The 17,317-nt window shown below is 40.2% G+C and overlaps 1 protein-coding gene across 4 annotated transcripts in view; it reads left to right on the top strand.

Annotated features, from left to right (window-relative positions):
- Positions 1–17,317, top strand: part of Ca10 (carbonic anhydrase 10 (inactive)) — a 526,692-nt gene that overhangs the window by 216,835 nt on the left and 292,540 nt on the right. For all 4 annotated transcript variants that reach the window (XM_085829668.1, XM_021177199.3, XM_029484237.2 and 1 more), the window contains one exon: positions 1,755–1,897. In XM_085829668.1, coding sequence (XP_085685794.1) covers positions 1,755–1,897 — 143 coding nt within the window. The remainder of the gene's footprint in view (positions 1–1,754; positions 1,898–17,317) is intronic.

Below are 17,317 nucleotides of genomic sequence, written 5' to 3'. Positions count from 1 at the left end.
TACAATCCCCACAGCCAAGGCTTGAGAAACACTGAGGATGACAGTACATTTTTAATGCAAGAACTTCATTAAATATTATAGTTTTTCTAGGACGTAATATCTTGTAAACACGTTAAGCAATTTTCAGTGATAACATACTTTATACAATAAGAAATGGGAGTAGCAAGGAAGGAGAAATCCACAAGTAAGTTTTCTTGATTCTCCTCTTGCTCTTCTTCCTCTTCATTTCCCTCCCTTTCTCCTTCTGGCTATTGCTGCCATATTGAAAAGTCCTCATGTTGAGGAAGCCAATTCAAACTTTGTAAAGGGAGCAGAGCCTCCAGAGGCTCCTTAGAATAGATAAAGCCAAATTAGATATGAATCTCATCACACATTGGTGTTGAAGTATCTGTCTGGGAATCTGCTCCTGCCCAGTGTTGACTAGAACTAATAATAAGGTCGTTGAATTTGGGGTTTGAATGGGACTAAACACTCCGTTGATCAAATTGTTCAGAGAGATACAACTATTTGGCTAGTGCTTCCCAGATTCCTCTCCAGCTTTGGATTTTAGCCACTGTGATCTGGGCAGGCACAATGGCTGCTGTAAGTTAACAGCTGTATTCAACTAGACTATCTGAGATGGTAAGTGCCTCTACGAGGATTGTGACATGATTGTAGTGTTCATCAATAAACACTCTCTGGCTCTACTCCTCTAAGGCAGAGCTGGATATCCTTCTTCTATAGTATCACAGCATCCCCCAATCCTTTTATTCTTTCCTTGATAGTCAACCTAAACTAAGGTAGAAGACAATGGTAGGAGCTTACTACATATACTATGGATAGATTAGTGGATGAATGGCCAAATAATCACAGGGAGCGAAGGAGGAGTCACATGGTTTCTATACTATTTTTTCTTAGTGAAAATACTGACATGCCAGTAAATGTTAACAGTAGAGTTTCTTTGTAAACATAAACTCTTAAGTGATAAGTCCTCCTATTACTTCTCTAACTGTTAAATACAAGGAACTAAGACCAGAAATCTTGTAAAAACTATACTAATAGGTGTTTTACAGTGACACTGAAAGTGAACGGACAGGTTTCCTTTGCATCTTTGCACACTGTATTTAATGTGATTTTTTTTCCTGTCTCTCAAATGATCACATTCTTTAGTTGCTGGAACATTAGGTTAATCACACAATGCTGAACCAAACAAAGATAGAATCACAGTGCCAAGCTCCTGTCTAGTTTTGACTGGGGGGAGGGGGGAGGTCATAAAAATAAACCATTCCCTCAGTTTGGTCTTGACAACCCATAGAAAAACACCATGTATATGTCAAATGACACTTTGATAACCTGCGTATACCTTCAAGACTGGATTCTGTTGATTCTCACATCATTCCTGCTCAGGAGGGGAATAGAGCATCCATTCTGGAGTTGTTAAATACTTGCTGTGCTTTGAGCATGTGGCAAAGAGAATATAACTTAAAAGATACTATTCGTACCAAAACATGAATCCCTAAAAAAGGAGGCTGCAGGATAATTGTGCATGAAGTGACAAAATCTGACCTTCAGGGACCATGACTATAATATTGGAGAAATCAACCAATGTGGAGGCCTGGGAAAATACCATGGTGACAAGTTGAGGTCTCCCTACCTTGTTGGAATGTCACATGGCACTCTTTATTTTACCACCTTGTAACTTAGATTGTCTTTTAACACACTGTTCCCCTGACCCTTCCACCCAGCCTAATTCGACAATTTCATTTTATTCCTAGTTCCTTCTTTCTGGGGATTGGTGAACTCAGCTTGGAATCTTTGCTCTGTGGGGAAGCGTCAGTCCCCTGTCAACATAGAGACCAGTCACATGATCTTCGACCCCTTTCTGACACCTCTTCGCATCAACACTGGGGGCAGGAAGGTAAGCTGCCATGTTGCTTCCATGATGATGGATGATGTTCATTGTCAAAGCTGGGCTTCTGGACCTTAGGCTCTGTGATATGGGACATACAGCAGTAATCACAGGCCTTGAAACTACTCTGGACAAATATGATTATGTCCAAATAATGTTATTCTTTTTCCATAAAGTTTGTAAATTTCCCTTCATAAAACATGTCTTACAACTCTAGGACTTGAAGAGATTAGAATTGGCACAAGACACCCTAAGATCAAGTTCTCTGCACAAAGGTGATTTATTTGTCCCACTGGGTCAAAGGGCAGGGAATAAGAGACAAAGACAGGAGATAGAGGGGAAGGGAGAAGGGAAAAGGAACAAGAAGGTAGGGTAGGGGTGGGAGAGAAAGGACTGCCTCTATATAAAGAAGAGGCAGACTTGGCCCATAGACAAATGGCAGTTTGGAAAGAAAAAAGGAAAAGACCATGCTAGGATAAGGTGTTTAATTTTGATTGGGCATGTTAATTAAGGTGGCCAAAAGGGGGACTTTTGATCACTGGACTTCAATACTTTGATAGCTGAACCTCGGTGGTCAGCCTCAGGTGGGAGAATGTAGCCAATTAAGGAACTAGACCTTGGTGAGTAACTTTAGGAATATAATCTAATGGTTTACCAAGGCAGAGGGAATAGGGGAGAAGGGAAAAGACGTCCAGAACCATGGTTGCCATGCCTGGGCCCATTAGAGTCCTTCAGGACCCCAGGAAGTTGCTTGAGATCTTATCCCTTGGTACCCCATGAAGGTCAGTTGAACACAGTGACCCACCTGCCTACCATGCTGGAAAATCCCTCATCTAAGACTCTTCACTTGGTCTTCATTTAACTGCACCAAAGCAGAAGGAATCCATTTTAACAAAAGTAAAATCAGACGTTTATCATCCTGGGAAGGAAAACAAACAACAATCCCCTTCGATGATTTATAAGAAAATCAATAATTAATCTTCCTAGGGGCATCTTTCTGGCTAAGAATCCTCCCTTCTGTCCGGAAATGCTGAGCTGTGCTTTGTGAGTCTTATACCAGAATCAGCCCTGCCCTCTCCTCCTGCCAGGAGCACCTCCTTAATTTGTGAAGGGCATAGTGCCTTTGGGGGCCACTCATTGCCAGACTTTGGTATCTTCTCTTGCTGACTTGTTTCTATTTCACAGCTTTTACTGTTGGCTAAGATATTAGAGTTGGGGGAAATGCAAACGCATAGAAAATTGTGTTTGAAAGTGATTTCCTTGTTGTGAATTCAAGAGAAATGAAAAGCCACTTGTGTGCAAAAAAATGCTAGGGCTGAAATTATAGACATTTGTTATTCCTGGCAGATCCTTCTCTAGAGTTGGACTGTTTGGGCTCTGCCACTCTTCCTCCTCTGAAGTCTTTTACCCATCTGCACCAATTCATTTGTATGTTATAGTTTTACCCTTGCTAATATATTCGAACATGTTTTCTACCATGTCACTTACTCACAAACACGCACGCGTGTACACACACACACACACACCAAACACTCATATACACATAATTTTTCTATATAGAAAAATCATTATTGCATGTGAGATTGAGACAATTTAGCTATGCAGTTTTTGGATGCTCTTTTAAAAATTATTTGGGAATCATTTTTTCATAGAAAGTTTCTATCTAGGTTACTTGGTTGCTCTGATTTTAAAGAAAAACAAAACCAGACTAGGTGCAGTGCACATCCCTTTACTTCCAGCATTCAGGAGGTAGAAGCAGACAGATCTCTGTGAGTTTGAGGCTAACCTTGTCTAAAGAGTGACTTCTAGGATAGCCAGGGCTTCACAGAGAACCCCTGTCTTGAAAAGCCAAAAATTAATTAACTAAAAGATTTAAAAGAAAATAAAAACAAAACCATTCTGGCAGTTTTATCTCACGAACTCTAAAGGAAACTTAATATAGCTGGGACACACACCATGCAGTGCACAAACTACTTATTTGATAGTTGCAAATGCTTATGTTTATTGGTCAATGTTTAGAACTGAAAGTTTCAGTTTAAATAGACATTGAATTATCTTCTTCTTGTTGGAGAGGATGACAGGGGCATAATTGCATCCTAGGCAAACAATAAAATAAATAAAACCACCCAGTGCAGAATGAGGCTTGGTGCCTAGGTTTCATAAATCACCTGGAAGGTAGCCAGCCTCGCAGGAGTGTTAACCTAAGGCCAGTGCTTGTGGGTGGACTGGAGGACAGTGATTGGGATCAGATACTGAGTTCTAATGCTGGTGAAGGAAATGGATATTTTCTGAAGAGTTGCAGAATGCTCAGTGTTTTCATGGTTCAGCTCTTTCTCCTTATGCCTTAGGTCTATTCAAATATTTTCTCAGTTTATATACTGTGATTGTTTTCCTAATTTGAGGGGGGACTGTTTTCCTCATTTCTTTCTCAGCACATTCACTGTTGGTATCAACAAAAGATGCTAATTTTTTGTATCCTGACTTTGCTGAATGGGTTTGTAAGAAATGTCTGATAGTCTTTGGGGTCTTTCATGTATAGGATCATGTCATATGTAAATAAAGATATTTTGACTGGTTCCTTTCCTACATATTTACTTCTCTTGCCATATTGCTCTAGCTAAGACTCCAAGTACAATACTGAAGGAGTAGACATATCTTTGGCTTCTCCTTGGTATAAAACAAAATGCTTTTAGTGTTTCCCCAGAGTCTAATGTTGACTATAGATCTGTTGAATATAATGTATAAGAAGGAAATATGAGGGGAGACATTAGGGAAGGAAGGAAAAATATGATGGTTTTTTTTTTTCCTCAAACGCAGTAGCTAGAAGTTGTACATGTATGGGGGAGATACTTGGGAAAAGAAAGGGACCAGTGGAATAAGACAAGCATGCTCAAGTGACAATGATTTGCATACATGAACACATACATGATAATGAAACCCATTATTTTTGTATGCTAATTAAAATACTAGTTTCAAAGGGTAGGAACGTGTTACAGAATATCTTCATAGGGTTCTTAGGTAAAGTATACATTGAGAGTAAAGTGGACAAATGGCGACTGGACATAGAATTAACTTTTGTTACTAGACTGACCTTTTGTGGGGTCATCATAAAAGAAAGCAGTGCCATGAAAAAAAGAGAGGACCATTTCCTTAAAAGGTTCTTGGAAAGAGGAGGTCTGTGGCTGGGAACCTGGCTCGCGTTAAAGGTCTCTCATACCTTAGGATACTGTTGTTGATCTGGTCCTTTCCTTTGTTTATTTTCTAGGAAGTGTTTTGATTTTTTTCCCTTTATCTTTTCAATTTCGGTACATTGTATCTGTTCCAAATCAATTTGAAAAGGCATCAGAGTTTGTGATTTTGGGGAACATTTGCTTTGACAATGAAAATATTTATATCTGGCATGATTTGTGTTGTCAGGGGTTTGATGAGCTCAGAGCTGGCTGGCAGTGCCCTTTACATTCATGTAAAGCAGAAAATAAAAATGTAGACTGTGACAGGAGATGAAGCACCTGAACTTGACAGACAATAGCTAAATCATATCTCAAGGTTGAGAAAGCTGGTGTTTAATGGTGTGTTTTGGAAGTAAGGATTCAACACACTGCTCTGACTTTAGAGTTTTGCCTTAAAGAAATGTCCAAATCAAAAGGTCTGAAAATCACCCTGTTAGATTGGATGTTCTGTAGGATTGGGGGAAGGTGCCATGCTTTGAAGCCAGAGATCAGTTGGATGTCAGTAGGTTAAATGCACCCTAGTAAGTATGTTTCTTGTCACATTTTTATCTGTGAACATTATTCTTTCTGGCATTTAAATGTGTCTTTTTGCACAAAACCATGAAGCAGCTCTGCCAAGGCCCCGACTTGTCTTTTTGTGTTTATTTTAACATTTCTGACCTGACACGGAGCTTGGATAGATGGGATAAGAGCTTTTATTAATATAGGCAAGAGCTGAAAGCAACCTCAAGATGAGAACAACCAGAAATAATAGCAATTAGATGAGAAAATTTAGAGAAATTTTACTTACGTGTGTTAATACATGTATGTACATGTTCATATTTATGCATGTACATACATGTATAGCCATGCATGCATGCCTGTGTTTTGTTCAGGCCAGAGGGCAATCTAAGGTAATATGTTCAGGGTGTTGCCTTTCTTGTTTTCTAAGACAGACTCTCTCACTGGTCAGGAGCTAGCCAAGTAGGTTAGGTGGCCAGCGTGCCTCAGAGATCCACCTGCATCTATCTCCCCTGCGTGGAGATTGCAAGCATGCATGGGCATGTGTGTGTGTTTGTGTGTGCGTGTGTGTGTGTGTGTGTGTATGTGTGTGTGTGTATGTGTATGTGTGTGTGCGCGTGTGTGTATGTGTGTGTAAATGTGTGTGTGTGTATGTGTGTGTAAATGTGTGTGTGTGTGTGTGTGTGTGTGTGTGTGTGTGTGTTGGGCAGTTCTGGGAACTGAATTCAGGTCCCTTTGTTTGTGCAGCAAGCATTTAACCTACTGAGATTTTACCCCAGTTCCTAAGAATATTTTTTATTATATAACAGTTTTTTCACCTTTTGAGGTGCTTATTCAGTGATATTTCTTAAGAAATAATTTTCTTCAGCCAGGGCTACACAGAGAAACCCTGCCTCAAAAAAAAAACAAATAATAATAACAACAACAATAATAATAATTTTCTTAAGCCAAAATAGCTCAGTTGGGAGAGACTTAAACTGAAGAAATATTTTTCTTTTCTTGAAAGGTAGTACTTTTCAGTCTGCCTCATCATACCTGATATATATGATTTTTAAATATGAAACCAAAGTAACTGCTGGTTGTCTATGGGTATGAAATACCAGGTCCCAGTGGCTAGTTTAAAGCCCAGGGTCACATAAATAGTTCCAACTTAATCCAAGCTCAGGGTCACACAAATGGCTCCAACTTAACTCTGTGGATCATAGGCAAAGAATAAAGACTTGGGATTGAGACAGAAGCCTGTAAGGAGGAAGGGACACTGAGGACAGCGAGGGACACTGACAAGGATGAGGGTGATCAGAATACATAATACATATATATGAAACTGACAAAGAAGAAAATGAATGGATGGTTTTTAATACAATCCCCTTAAACATGTTTTGACCTAATAGATTCATTCTAGATAAAGTTACTTAATCAACTCATGTTTTATCTTCATGACTGGAAGATTGTTCAAGACATCAAATCCACTTTGAAGCACATGTGCAGCCCCTGATAGAAGTGGAATCTCGAGATTAGAGATGGGTCATGGGACCAGCTGACCTTAGTGTTCGGCTGGAACCACTGCTTGCCCCACGGAAACCCCGTCTCCCACCCCACCCCTGCCTTGCCCAGTCCCAGGTCCCAACCCCACCTGCATTGAACAAACTCTGAGGAATGGAATGGCGCTTTAGCAGTTTTTGGCAGCCTATGCAACTTACCTTCTGGACATAGCAAGCTGACCCAAGTGCCTACATAGGGCCTTAACTTTTGACCATACTTGGTCACAGTCCCAACTCCTGACTGACATGCCATCACCCTCTCTGCTAAGGTCTATAAAACCTCCTTGCATTAGCCAGGACAGGCAACTTCCCTGGCCCTGGTCTTTGGTACCAGCAAAGCTGCCCAGGAATCTGGTCTGATCTGGCCTTTTGAGTCAGCAGAAATGAGATGTAACAAGCAAAGGAAAGAATTAGACCATCTTCATCTCATGACTCATTCCAGTCATCTCAAAGAAGCTGGTTTCAAGTGGAGGTTGTAAGGACAGTGTAAGGCCCCAGGTACCTACTCCCTGTTGTTCCCAACTTTCTTTTAACTGCTTAGACTTGTATGGGTTGATTCACCACAGACATGAAACATGCAAAAGGATATTTTCAAATCACCAGCAGTCCCAAAATGAAGAGGAGGGAGAGCTTATCAAAACCAGAGAGAGAGAGAGAGAGAGAGAGAGAGAGAGAGAGAGAGAGAGAGAGAGAGAGAGAGCTGATCTTGAGGGAAGCAAACAGCTTCATTGTTCTGGTTTGAATTTCAAATGCACCTACAAACTCATGTCCTGAAGTCTTGTTCCCAGCTGTTAGTGATATCTTGGCAAACTGTGGAAACTTTTGGAGTTAGGGTCTAACTGATGGAAGGAAGTAGGTCACAAGGTCAGTCTTTTTGAGTGTTGTTCAACCCTTGTTTCCTGCACGATCCCTGATTCCTGTTCCAGCCTATGAGCAGCCCCAACACATATTTCTCCTCTCGTGAGTTGAGTTGTGCTATGCTTTCCCCATGGTGGTGGGCTGAAAACTTTTCACGACCATGAGCCAAAATTAATCTTTCCTTCTTTAAATTGCTTAAGTATGGTGGTTACTGTGATGCAAAATTAACATATTAATGTAACCCACAGAGATGGAACTGGGGAGTAAAGACCTGACCAGTCTCCCTGCCTTCCCTCTTTGGGCAGATCCCATTTGGAAGGAAGCCAAGGAAGCTTGTTGATTCAGTGTCTATAAAGCAGCCTGCAAACAAGGAATAAGAACCAAAAAGAGATAAGTGGTACAAAGCACAAGTATCTATGCCACCCTGTCTGTGTTTCCTGTGAAGAAAATGGAAGGGGGTACAGCCTGCCATTGCCTGTAAATTGAACAGGACCTAGGGAAATGGCTGAGGTTGTAAAAATGACCTGTTATACAGCATTAGGACCTTAGTTTGACGCTTCAACACACATGTAAAAAGCCAGGTATATTTACATGTGGCTGCAACCCTAGCATTGTGGGGATAGGTGGAAGCAAACTCAGCTGAAACAATGAGCTGATAGCTTGGTGAGAGGCTATCCAAAACAATACTCCACCTCTGTGTGTGTGTGTGTACTGATGAAAGTAAGTAGAGCTTTGACTATGGTCCAAGCCTTGTATACACACCCCTAAGTGTGTGTGTATGTCTGTGTATCTGTGTGTATGTCTATGTGTGTGTCTGTGTGTGAGACAAAGCTGTTCTTGAGGAGATGAGATGTAACACACACATCTACTCACCCCAGATAAGTATCCTACAACATATTAGAGCACAGTTACCACCAAAGTACAAGTTGGTAAACCAATAAGATTTATTTGAGTGATTTACAGGAGCAGAAATGACTCAAAGACAGCTGCCTCACCAAAGCCCAGCATGGGTGACAACTCACAAATCTGGGAACCTGGAGCACACTGCACAGTCTGCAGGCAGCTCAACAAGTTTGAGTGTCCTTTTCAGGTCCTTCAGTTGGTCTAAACCTCTTCCAGGCTGTGCGGCTCGTTTCTGCTTCTTCCAGGAAGGTAGTCTGGTCTGAGAGACTTAGCATCTCTGCTTGTCTGAAAGTCTTCTTTTCAGCTTGCCTCTGTTCTTCTGAGAGGGACACTCAGCTTTTGTTGCTCATTCTGACAGGGAGAGGCCTAATGCTTAAGAACCTTTCCTGTAGGGTGGAATGCTTCACTCTCTGAGGAAACTGTTAACACAACACACTCTCTCTCTCTCTCTCTCTCTCTCTCTCTCTCTCTCTCTCTCTCTCTCTCTCTCTCTCTGTGTGTGTGTGTGTGTGTGTGTGTGTGTGTGTGTGTGTGTGTGTGCGTGTGTGCGTGTCTGTCTGCCTCTATATATTTCAGTGTGGTGTTTGCTACAGTTACAATCCATTTGCACATCTTCTCTCGGAAGACCAGTCTGCACGTACTTCCTGTGTATCTCTTGTATCAAGTTAGCGTATGGTGCTATAGTTCTTTTTTTTTCCTTACTGAATGTATTCTTCTGGAGTCAGTGCTTCAGCAAAAATTTACCCTTTGCTTGACATGACTCCAAACTTTCTATTCTACCTTCTTAATAGTCTCTCCCTGTGACTTCATTGCCACCTCCTCTATGAAACTCCCTCGATCTCTGACTGAGGATGAAATCCTTCTTCATATTGCTTAAGTACTTCACTAATATTTCCTCTAGGCCTTGCATTATCATCTATAGTACATTCATCCTTGGATGGGGAGCTTCTTGGGATATGTAGATATTCATATTTTCATTTTAAGTTCCCTGTGATTGATCGGTGTAAGATTATCGTTGATTACCAGTGAAAAGGTTTGTGTGAAATTTTTCAAGAGTTATTGTGATTCAGAGTGGAAAAATATGGTATGCATCTATGACAAATGGAAACAATGTCATCAACAGAATCTGCCAAGAAAACGAAACTTAAATGGTTGTCATGAGATATTGAATAAATTGAAAACATATGGACTGAGAATTTGTAGATAAAACCTTCATCACTCTCCCGTTTATAAATTTCCCCACAAAGCTCATAGCCCAGTGGAGTTGGCCACTATTAATTGTATCCATGGTGTATATGCATCACTGGATCCTGAAACCTTTTTTGTGTGAGAATTCCCATTCCTCCAAGAAAAAAATATTATATATATATATACATATATGAAATATATATAATATATTATATATGTGTGTGTTTATAATTTTTAAATTTCCATATAGGCATAAGGATGGAGAGAAAATATAGACTTAAAGGAGTTATATATTTTTAAAACTATTCAAGATAATGGTGAAATACGTTAAAGGAAATGAAATTATTAATTAACAAGTTAATCATTTGGGCATTAATATTTAAGGGGGATAAGAAGTTGTGTTGGTTAAACAATCAAGCTTTATTGAGGTCTTGGAATAAGAGCCGGCATTAAAAAGGAATAGGATGAAGTAAAGCCTTCAGAAAGGTCTTTAAATGTCAGATGTTCTGACTCCATGTATGCAAAATTAGAAGAAAATGTAAAGGCAGATCAGGTTTCATCTGAATCTGATGCCGTGGTGCTGGTTTGTATTGAGTAGCTGATGGTAAACCTCCACAGGTTGCAGTTCTCACCTATATAAAACTCATTACACTGCCCTGAAACACCACAAGCCTTTATATACGTTTCATATCACACTGAAACTCTGATATGGAAATGGCATGTATATGGCTTTGTGTGTATTTCTGCTATAGATAGGTCTTTAGTACCTGCCCTGCTGAACAACTGCTTTTGCTTCTTACTCATCTGTATTTTGTGGTTTTGGCATATTAATCATGTTCTTTCTCTGATGAAAGTAATAAGGGGTCTACTTACTGAAATCTAACTTTAATCGTAAGGAACAGGCAAGCAACGTTGGAGCAGACAGTATGGCTCTGTGATCCTAGAAGACAAGGTATTCAGGGTACCAGAAAATGCTATGCTTTTAGTCAGATGTGGATACGGAAACTTCAAAGGGCAGAATTTTAAAACATCATACTTAAAATAGAGACAGGATCTTGTTGCTTCCTATAAGATGGCACTGGAGGCTTGGCAGGCTCTTAAAAAGGAATTATAGTAATACAATTGCAAGTACTGATAACACATAAAGGAGCTGGTGGGAGGGGAAGGTATGGAAGTGGCTGCATGGGGAGTTTTGACAGGAATAACGTTTCTGAATGACACGTAAGAGATATGAGAGGAGGATGTGGAACCAAGGAGGAGGACAGAGGCAGAAATGATTCATGCAAACAACCTCACAGTGAATAAGGTCCAGAATGAATGGAGGCTTCCAGAAGGTGAGGAAGATGGTTAAAGCCCCAGTTAGAAGTAGGAGGAGCAGTGGATCCAGATAGGCCTCCACTGGGGGAGGGGATGAGGACAGAGGGCCATAGACAGACCTAAGAGCTGGGTTTGAACTTCATATTGCTGCCTACTGGGCACACGTGAGAGGCTTTGCATGTCATCCTAACACTCACCTTTTATAAGAAGAAAATACACTTATTAGGCAGGCTGGAATGTAAGCTGTCAAGTGTCAGTCACTAGTGGAGAGCATATTCTGCAGCTGTTATCTGATAGCAGGGGTGCTATCATCGATGTTAGCAGAAAAAACACAACATAGTCACACTGGAATTTCTCTGTCAGAGATGCTACTACTCATGATAGACTAGCTAATGGATGTGGTAAGATCTTTGGCTAATAGATAAAGAATTCAGAGATACCTCACTAGTGTCTCCCAACCCTAGAGAATGAAAGCCCATGAGCATGAAAAGGGAAATCACCACCCCTCATTATATATTTCTGAAAAGAGTTGCAGATCTAGGCTGAGCATGATTGGCTGTAAGATTGTTACATGGGAGTAATATAGGGGAAGCTCATGGCTAGCGCACTTGTTCTAAGTAAAGAGTACAGGAAGGATGCCAGGAGAATTCAGCAGATTGCTTAAGACATGGAGTACTACTCACTTTATGCTGTGGGTTCTAATTTCACTTCTGGGAAAGTCACTGAGAGAGAGAAATAAAGAAGAAAGGGAGCAAAGAGACAGGAAGAATCCTGCAGAGAAATGATGTGCCAGACTGACCGAGTGGGGCTAACCTTCTCCTCTTCTGAGGAGAAGAGGAGGGCATGGAGGAAGTACTCTGTGCATGGGAGACTGGGAGGAAAAGGGGACCAGATATTTGGATGTAAGGTGAACACATAATTTAATTGAAAAGTGATGTATTAACCAAAAAAATTGCATATTGTATTTATGTGTTTATGTTTATATTACCTTTCCATCCATTTAGCCATCATCCATCTACCCATCTAATCTATCTATCTATCTATCTATCTATCTATCTATCTATCTATCTATCTATCTATCTATCTATCCATCCATCCATCCATCCATCCATCCATCCATCCATCCATCCATCCATCTATCTATCTATCTATCTATCTATCTATCTATCTATCTATCCATCCATCCATCCATCCATCCATCCATCCATCCATCCATCCATCTATCTATCTATCTATCTATCTATCCATCCATCCATCCATCCATCCATCCATCCATCCATCTATCTATCTATCTACCTATCATCAACTTGTCAGAAAGGAAAATATCGTAAGGAGTCATTTCACCTGCCTGATAACTGCCTTTTCACCATGAAGCCTCAGATATAGAGAAGTAACCCCAGTGTTTCCAAGTGCCTTAGATCAGATTTCAGTTCAAAACAGGAATCAGAGCTGTGTGAAAATTGAATGGCCCTCCGTTACACTGAGACCACAGAAAATAAGAACTCTGACCAGCACAAAGGACTACTTGATTATAGAATACACTGGGTTCAGATGAGAGCTTTGACTTCATCCTTCACACCCGGGATTCTGTTGACCAGTGGTAAGTCAGGGCACATGAAATGCATTTCCTTGAGGCTGACCCTGGAATAAGTATATGAAGATATTACCCCTTCGTTAAGGAAATAACCTTTGAAGGACTATTATGGGCTTGGAAGAAACTTACATTGCTCTCTTTTGATCCCTATCAAGATTATTTCTCAAAGTTTGTAATGCAGAACTCTATCCTTGAGCATATTTTTCTTTTGGTTGCCAAGAGTGGACAATTCATGCCAAAATGAATGTTGCCCAAGAAAAGATTCATATTAAAGATAAAGAAACAAGGCCAAGGTAACTGTTTTTGTTGTTCTTGGAGCAGTTCTCCCAGAAGTGCAAGTTCTCAGTGGGAACCAATATATTAATGAAAGATGTGCTGAACAGGGAAGACTTGGATGCTGTGTTCAAAGTCAGACTAGAGTCTCAGTGCACAGTTGTTCTGTGATGGATACCATTGCCTTCCCGAGGTCTGGGCTGAGGATTGCTGCTCACTGTCTTGGCAGCTCCTTGCCATGTTTACCTCTTGATAGAACCCAGGAAATCAGTATAGTCATTAAGCAGGTCTCTCAAGGAAACACCTGGTTGCTGGTTTGTGTGGCTTATAAATGTATCTAATTCTCATCCTGCCCCTCTGGTGAGCAGTCAGTTTTGCTTCCCTCCTCTGTATCTTGTTCCTTCATTCCTCCTGTGTGTCGCACCTTCCCCCCTATTGTTATACTATTTCTCATACTTGCTCCTATCCATCTCTTTCTTCTTTAATATCCTCTGGCTTTCTCTTTCATCTTTTCCAAACTCTCTTCTTCCTCCACTTCTGGTCATGAAAACACATGACCAAGGAAACAATATCACAGTGGAATGAGTTCTTTTCTGTCTCAGAACATTGTAACTAAACATGTAAAGATCAATCATTGTATGATTTCAGAGGTGATACTTGAGTGGGGGAAAATTCAAGTTATCCAAAACTGAGCATAATTTCTTTAGGAGAATATGGTAAAGGCTTTGAAAGGCACCAATATCTCTTCCCAGAAAGCCTCATTATTAGGATGAATAAACCAGAAAAAAATGTTCCATATGAATTGCAGACACTTTGGATCTTATTAAATGGAACCTAATTCCTGGGAAATGTCTGAAAAATGGAAATAAAAGTAACATCCTCATCAAAAAAGCCCCTGCACCCCTTAAGCAAAGCAGGCAGACAAGGATCGAAGGACAGAGAGCCAGACCTACACTGGCAAGCCTGGGGTTGAAAAATAGAATTTTGAGCCAGAAAGCAAAAACAACCGAGCATCTGAGAGGCTGTCAGACTTAGTGTTCCCTATGAAACTGGAATGTCATGGAGATAAACTTTTGCTGGAGGGGAGATTAAGAGAGTACCAACCCACCTCTTTACGGTCTGTCTTAGCATCATCCTTACTATGTACGATGCTGGAAACAGGACCCACACTGCAAACGATGTCAAGATTAGCCACTCCGCACAGCAGCTTTGTGCATGCTGCCTGTTCCTTAGGTCCACAGCTTTGTTATGATGTCATCAACCTCGACTGAAAGTTTCACATCATTTACTGTTCTGGCTCAGATCTTTCTCATGTGTAACATTTATTATAGCATTCGTTGTTTCTGGCCCTAGCCTTGAAACACGATATTCTAAGTAATACATTAAACAAGTCCATGTGTGTAATGTCATCTGATGTGGATATGATCTCATTTCTACCAATCGGTAACTACACTTTAGTGAGGTATACCTAATGGATATCTACCAAGCTAGCCACATCACTTTGCCCCCAAGTATTTTTTATCATGTTAATATGAAAAAAAATCCTTTTATATCTAAGGACCTGAGTTTTTTTTTTTCTACTTTCTCCTGTAATATTCAGAAATTCACACTTTTATTTATCTTTTAAAAAATATTTTATATGTGTGGAGAGTTTACCTGCATGTGTGTCTGGGTACTAAGAAAATTCTTGGTGCCTATGGAGCCAGAGGCGGGCATCAGATCTGCAAATGGAGCTACAAAGGACTGTGAGCTACCACATTGGTGCTGCAAATTGAACTTGGGTTCTCTAAAAGAACAACCAGCTCTCTTAACCACTGAGCCATCTCTCAACTCACCGAATAGTTTTTTTTTTTTTTTTTTTTTACTGAAAATGGCACTCTTCCTTTTTTTAGCCAACGAGCTATTTGCATTGTTTTTTAGTACAAGCAAGACATACAACTCAGGCTATCATGAAAAAAAGAAGTGGGTGTTATTTGAAGCATGTTGCTATTTATTACTTGGCTACTAGATAAGATTGAATACAAAATAAACCAACTCGGTGTCTGTTAATTATTATTCTGAAATTATTCATTCACGCTGTGTAAAATAGGATACAGTAGGATTTGGGAGAATTATCAATTCAAAAGGTGTTGTCTCACTCTTCCGCAGTCTGATGCTCTATATACAATGCTCTAAAGAGCAGTCCTCAGGAGAAAACTGCATGGAAACAGGGGAAAGGAGTCTGGAGAGAGGTTCAGCAAAAATACAAGTTCAATCTGACTCCAGTCAGTATCAACCTGCAGCCACCACCTAAGTGTGAATATTATCATAGAACTACCGTTCATCCCCCATGCCGCAGAGCCTAGAGAGCACCAGTGTAAATCCAAGGGTGCAACACCATAGAAGAGTATTCACAAGCAAGTGCTATTTACATATGGGTAGACCAATGAAGTCCATTTATAAGTTTATATAATTTTATAGTTTTCTTTTTCTCCTTTTTCCATTTTTTCTTTTTTTTTTTTTTTTGTTCAGTTTGGTTTGGTTGTTTGTTTGGATTTTTTTTTTTGCTTTCTAATATTTTCCCTTTTTTAACTTTTCCAAATTTTTATAAAAGACTAGAGCATATTGTGTTCATATCCCCATCTTTATGCCTCTCCCAGTCTTGCTAAGAACCCTTTTTCTTGATCTGTCCCCCTCCTTTCTTCTTGTATTTTTTTTTCTTGTACAAGTAGGCTTAGCTAGCGTGTGTTTGTGATTGTGATGGTCAGGCTTTCTACCCTGTAATCTGTTATGGTCCCTAGGCCTTAGAGAAGGTAATATAGACATCCCACTTAAGACCAAGCACTAGTTCTTACCACTTTGACTACTGCAAGACCATATTAAATATTACCCTATGCAAATAGATGCTTCCCTAACCCCGGCTGACAGTAGCACTGGGCTATGGATATAATCATAAATTTTATGAAGCAGTTTGGCCTACATTCTCCCTTATTAATACATTCTCCCCTAGAACCTGCATCTCCAGCAGGTTTTTGACCAGATTTATAGTACCAGGTCTCCAATCCAATGAGAAAGCGGTTGATTAGCCCCAAGAGTCATGGCACACTATTACACCAGTGAACACCTCTTAACTATCACACCAGAAATGCAGCATGCAGGGTTCTCAGACTGGGAGTAGAAGACTTTTTCCTCTAGCATTCTTCATGGCTCTATGGCTTCCTTCCACTAGCAGCCTGGAGAGCACCTACCTTCTCACATTCCTTGCTAACCAACAGAGAAGATGTGCCCACCTCAGCTGGGGCTTGATTTCTCTGTATCCTGTATCCAGGGTGTATGATGTCCTCAGAAAGTCTCAACTAGTGCTGTAAGACAAGAAAAGCAAATTAAATGACTATAAATGGGAAAGAGAAATGTCAATTTCTTTTATTTTACAGATAAAATCTTAAAGACTCCACCAGAAAACTCTCAGCATAGATAAACACATTGGGCAAAGTGATTGAATACACAGTTAATATATGATGCTCATAGCCTTCTTATATATTAATAATACACAACTGGAAATCAGGGGACCATCATTCATAGTCACACCAAAAGTCATTAAATTATATTATCCCAACCTTTAAAAACCCATTTTCTATATCTTCCTACTTCTGTGTCTAATACCAGGTTGACAATTTAAACCCATCATGGCAAAAGTGTTCATGCCACAGGAATCCATGAGCACTGCACAGTCCATGGCGTGTTTTTCTGCCATGCTGCCTGATTCGAATCTACCAGCATGGAGCTGCTCTTAGGAGTCCAGATAATCCTCGGTGTTGACTGCACTCAATACTTACAAAGGCTGGAGAGCCAGTCCAGATGAATCATTAATAATGTTAATGCTAGAGTTGAAAAAATGTTTTAGATTTATTAGAAAGATTCTTATTGGAAATGCATCTAGAAGCCATGGAATGGCTTTACTGCAGGATGCTGCAGACTGAGTCTCATACACCCTGGATCCAGCTTTCTCCAGCTACAGTTTCTGTGGCCTTCCTCACAATGTTTG

This window comes from Mus caroli, unplaced genomic scaffold (genome assembly GCF_978045245.1).
Source record: "Mus caroli unplaced genomic scaffold, Mus_caroli_1 scaffold_13, whole genome shotgun sequence".
Taxonomy (NCBI): domain Eukaryota; kingdom Metazoa; phylum Chordata; class Mammalia; order Rodentia; family Muridae; genus Mus; species Mus caroli.
This window is presented reverse-complemented; position numbering and strand designations above follow the sequence as displayed.